Raw genomic sequence first — 3,676 nt, forward strand, 5'->3', positions numbered from 1 at the left:
GGGGATCATGTATTGGGCTGCTGTGGGGGGGTCATGTATTGGGCTGCTGTAAGGGGATCATGTATTAGGCTGCTGTGGGGGGATCATGTATTGGGCTGCTGTGGGGGGGATCATGTATTGGGCTGCTCTGTGGACATGTATTGTGATCTGCAGACATCTGCATCATTTTGGGGACGGCCCCTTCCTGTTCCAACATGACCGCGCACCAGTGCACAAAGCAAGGTCCATAAAGACATGGATGGGGGAGTTCGGGGTGGAGGAACGTGACTGGCCGCAACCCCATAGAACACCTTTGGGATGAATTAGAGCGGAGACTGTGAGCCCGGCCTTCTCCTCCAACATCAGTACCTGACCTCACAAATGGTCCAACATTCCCATAGACACACTCCTACACCTTGTGGACGCCTTCCCAGAAGAGGCGGAGCTGTTATATCGGCAAAGGGCGGAGCCAACCCAATACTGAACCCTACGGACTAAGACTGGGATGCCATTAGAGTTCATGTGCGTGTAAAGGCGTCCCAATACTTTTGGCAATATAGTGTATATGCCTTTCATGGACCCCCCTGGCTCTTGCTGTGGGGTTGCTGAGTGACAGGCACGCCGCTGGGTTTGTTTGGACTGATCCCCCCTCCCCCGTGACATCGGCTGATTAATGAGAGAAGCGTGTGATACGCAAGCAGGCCCCGCTGAGTCCCGTTGCCATAGAAACAGGAAGGCCGCCTATCTCCACACTATATATATGTTGATCGATGGGATCGTCACACCCTCTAATACACGAGCATGGCAGCCGTATAGAACTACTGAAGAGACAGGCGGTCGCCGTACTATGAGGTATTTTTTGGGGGGCGGGGACGGGATACTTTATGTGTGATGTTCCGCTAGGTGTACAGTATAATATTTACATATAATGGCGGGAATGTGACATCACTATGGCATCACAAGGGGGAGTTCAGTGGTTCGGTGATTGGTTTTCACTGCTTTGTATTCATATCTGCGCTTGTTTTGTTGGCGGTCACACTTTTGTTTGCCTCAAGAAGGGACGGCGCGGCCTGGAAAAACGTCGCCATGTGACACTTTGATGATCAATAAAGACTGCAAACGTTTTTGGAGTGCCAGTGACTTTTCCAACAGGGCAAGTCGGTGTTCCCTCATGGTCTTGATGTCGCTAATGAAAGTGTGAGGACAGAGTAATGACCCGGCTTGCTGATTGGCTGGGAAGCCGGCTCCATTATAATTGGCTGGGAAGCTGGCTTTCTGGCCAATCAGCATCGAGCCAGCCAAACAGCTGGCTCCTTGCTGATTGGCTGGGAAGCTTGTTTCCCAGCCAAACAACATGGAGCCGGCTTCCTGGGCAGTCATGAAGTCGGGCAACGTGTCATTACATGCCGCCCGCTTCCTGATTGGCCCATGTCAGCGGAAGCACAGGTATCGGCGACTACCAAAAGCAAAGTATCGGTACTCGATACCAAAAAAACGGTATCGGTGCATCCCATCCCCGTTGTGAGTTTTTTTTATGTCTGTCCAGGTCTGATTTGTAAAGAAAGCGTTTCTCACACTCGGGACAGGAAAGCAGAGCTTCGCCTGTGTGCAGTCTCTGATGCCTAGAGAGGCTGCTTTTCTGTGGAAAACATTTCCCGCACTCAGTACAAGAATACATTCTCTTACATCTGTGAAGCCTGACGTGTCTGGCCACTGATGAACTATGAAGGAAGCATTTCCCACACTTAACGCAGAAAGGCAGGCTCTCCTCTTTGTGTGACCTCTGATGTGCAGAAAGACTCGACTTCTGTGCATACCCTTTCCCGCACTTGGGACAGGAATACAGCTTCTTGCCCTTGTGAGAACTCTGATGTCTGACCAGTTTCGAATTTGAAGGAAAACAATTTCCACACTCAGGACAGGAATGTAGCTTCTTACCCTGGTGAGATCTCCGATGCCTGGCCAGGTCTGATTTAGAAGAGTGACTTTTCCCGCACTCCTGGCTGGCATGTAACTTCTTACTCTTGTGAGGTCTCAGACATAAAGAAACATTTTGTTCAGAACAAAGACTTTCCCCTTGTTCAGGGGCCGAAAAATTCCCCTCCCTCCGGATTCTGGCACTGTTCCTTAAGATACGAGGTCGCTCAGAATCAGATGGCCCATCCAGGCTGCCAAGTCCACCATCGATGGTGGAGCTCGTGGTCGTTTCTCTCGCGCGATCCCTACGCTGATCTTCCAGTTTAGAATCTGTAGGTTAAGCAAGACGACCCCTTGAAGGCTTCTTGATGGCGCATCCTGGAAGAATATAGAAGTGTCATCAGTAGGTGTGTGCGGGTTAGTTCACCCCAACTAGGATCTCATCTGGAGGACTCTGGGTGAGCAGATGTTCAACCAGCTGGGACTTCTCCCCTCTGGTGAAAGGGCCTTACCCAGGTCACTTCTATGGAGCCTTTTCCAAAGGTGAGGGAAACAATGGGTGACTTGGAGTTCAAGCCTAGGCAGTGGGTCATGTGACCTCTTCTAGAGGGTTGGAGACCTTCATCTTGTCCACAGCTGAAGAACATCTCCACCAACCTGACCTTTCCGCCCGAAAACCCTTTAAGCTGAGGAAGCTCTCCACCAACCTGACCTTTCTGCACTGAAGCTCCTCGAAGCTGAGGAACGTCTCCACCAACCTGACCTTTCTGCACTGAAACCCCTAAAAGCTGAGGAACGTCTCCACCAACCTGACCTTTCTGCACCGGAACTCCTCAAAGCTGAGGAACATCTCCAACAACCTGACCTTTCTGCACCGAAACCCCTCGAAGCTGAGGAACATCTCCAGCAACCTGACCTTTCTGCACCGAAACCCCTTGAAGCTGAGGAACGTCTCCAGCAAGCTGACCTTTCCGCACCAAAACCCCTGTAAGCTGAAGAACATCTACACCAACCTGACCTTTCCGCGCCGAAACCCCTCTAAGCTGAGGAACGTCTCCACCAACCTGACATTTCCGCACCGAAACCCCTCGAAGCTGAAGAACTTCTCCACCAACCTGACCCTCCCCTTTTGGACAGAGCAGATTGTTGAAGGCCAAGACTTCGGGTGATAAGTAGCACCGGATGGAGCTGGGAGCAGCACCTTCTCCAGGAAAGTCTTTCTGTCCTTCTGCCACACCTTATATCTCCATCTGAACAAGATTGAATCCACAAGTAGACTGCTGACCATCCCTCACATTCGTCTCGTCTACTTCACCCGCAACTGTCATGTTCATCAGATCTTTACCCTAAACCAGCAGGAAGGCAGAAAATATCATCTTGTGGGGTCCACCTGTCACCTCCAGGTGCCAGAGTGTTCAAGACCCAGACCCTCAACTCCAACTACCTGACCACGGTGAGGGATCTCATGATGTTCCTGTGTGGAATCCCGGGAACGCAGAAGACGGGTCTGAGGGATCTCATGATGTTCCTGTGTGGAATCCCGGGAATACAGAGGACCGGTCTGAGGGATCTCATGATGTTCCTATGTGGGATCCCGGGAATACAGAGGACGGGGACATCTCTCTGGTGGGTTCCTCTTACTGGCTCCATCTGTAGGAAACACACACACACTGACTGAATACATTGTTTCTATGTGTGTATCAGATGACGGGGGATCTAGGCAGGGCCGGTGCAAGGATTTTTGCCAACTCAGGCGAAGGTGCATTTTGCCCCCCCCCCC

The 3,676-nt window shown here is 51.4% G+C and overlaps 2 protein-coding genes across 2 annotated transcripts in view; both read right to left on the minus strand.

Annotated features, from left to right (window-relative positions):
* The window catches only part of LOC108788099 (zinc finger protein 62 homolog), a 949,422-nt gene that overhangs the window by 733,494 nt on the left and 212,252 nt on the right, over positions 1 to 3,676 (minus strand). The window lies entirely within an intron of this gene.
* Positions 1 to 3,676, minus strand: part of LOC108788076 — a 240,035-nt gene that overhangs the window by 218,931 nt on the left and 17,428 nt on the right. The window contains exons 5-6 of the mRNA XM_018557808.1: positions 1,761 to 1,797; positions 1,577 to 1,676 (exon numbers count right to left, since the gene is read on the minus strand). Coding sequence (XP_018413310.1) covers positions 1,577 to 1,676; positions 1,761 to 1,797 — 137 coding nt within the window. The remainder of the gene's footprint in view (positions 1 to 1,576; positions 1,677 to 1,760; positions 1,798 to 3,676) is intronic.

The sequence above is a fragment of the Nanorana parkeri genome, unplaced genomic scaffold (genome assembly GCF_000935625.1).
Source record: "Nanorana parkeri isolate BGI_ZX_2015 unplaced genomic scaffold, ASM93562v1 scaffold305, whole genome shotgun sequence".
In the NCBI taxonomy this organism is placed as follows: Eukaryota; Metazoa; Chordata; class Amphibia; order Anura; family Dicroglossidae; genus Nanorana; species Nanorana parkeri.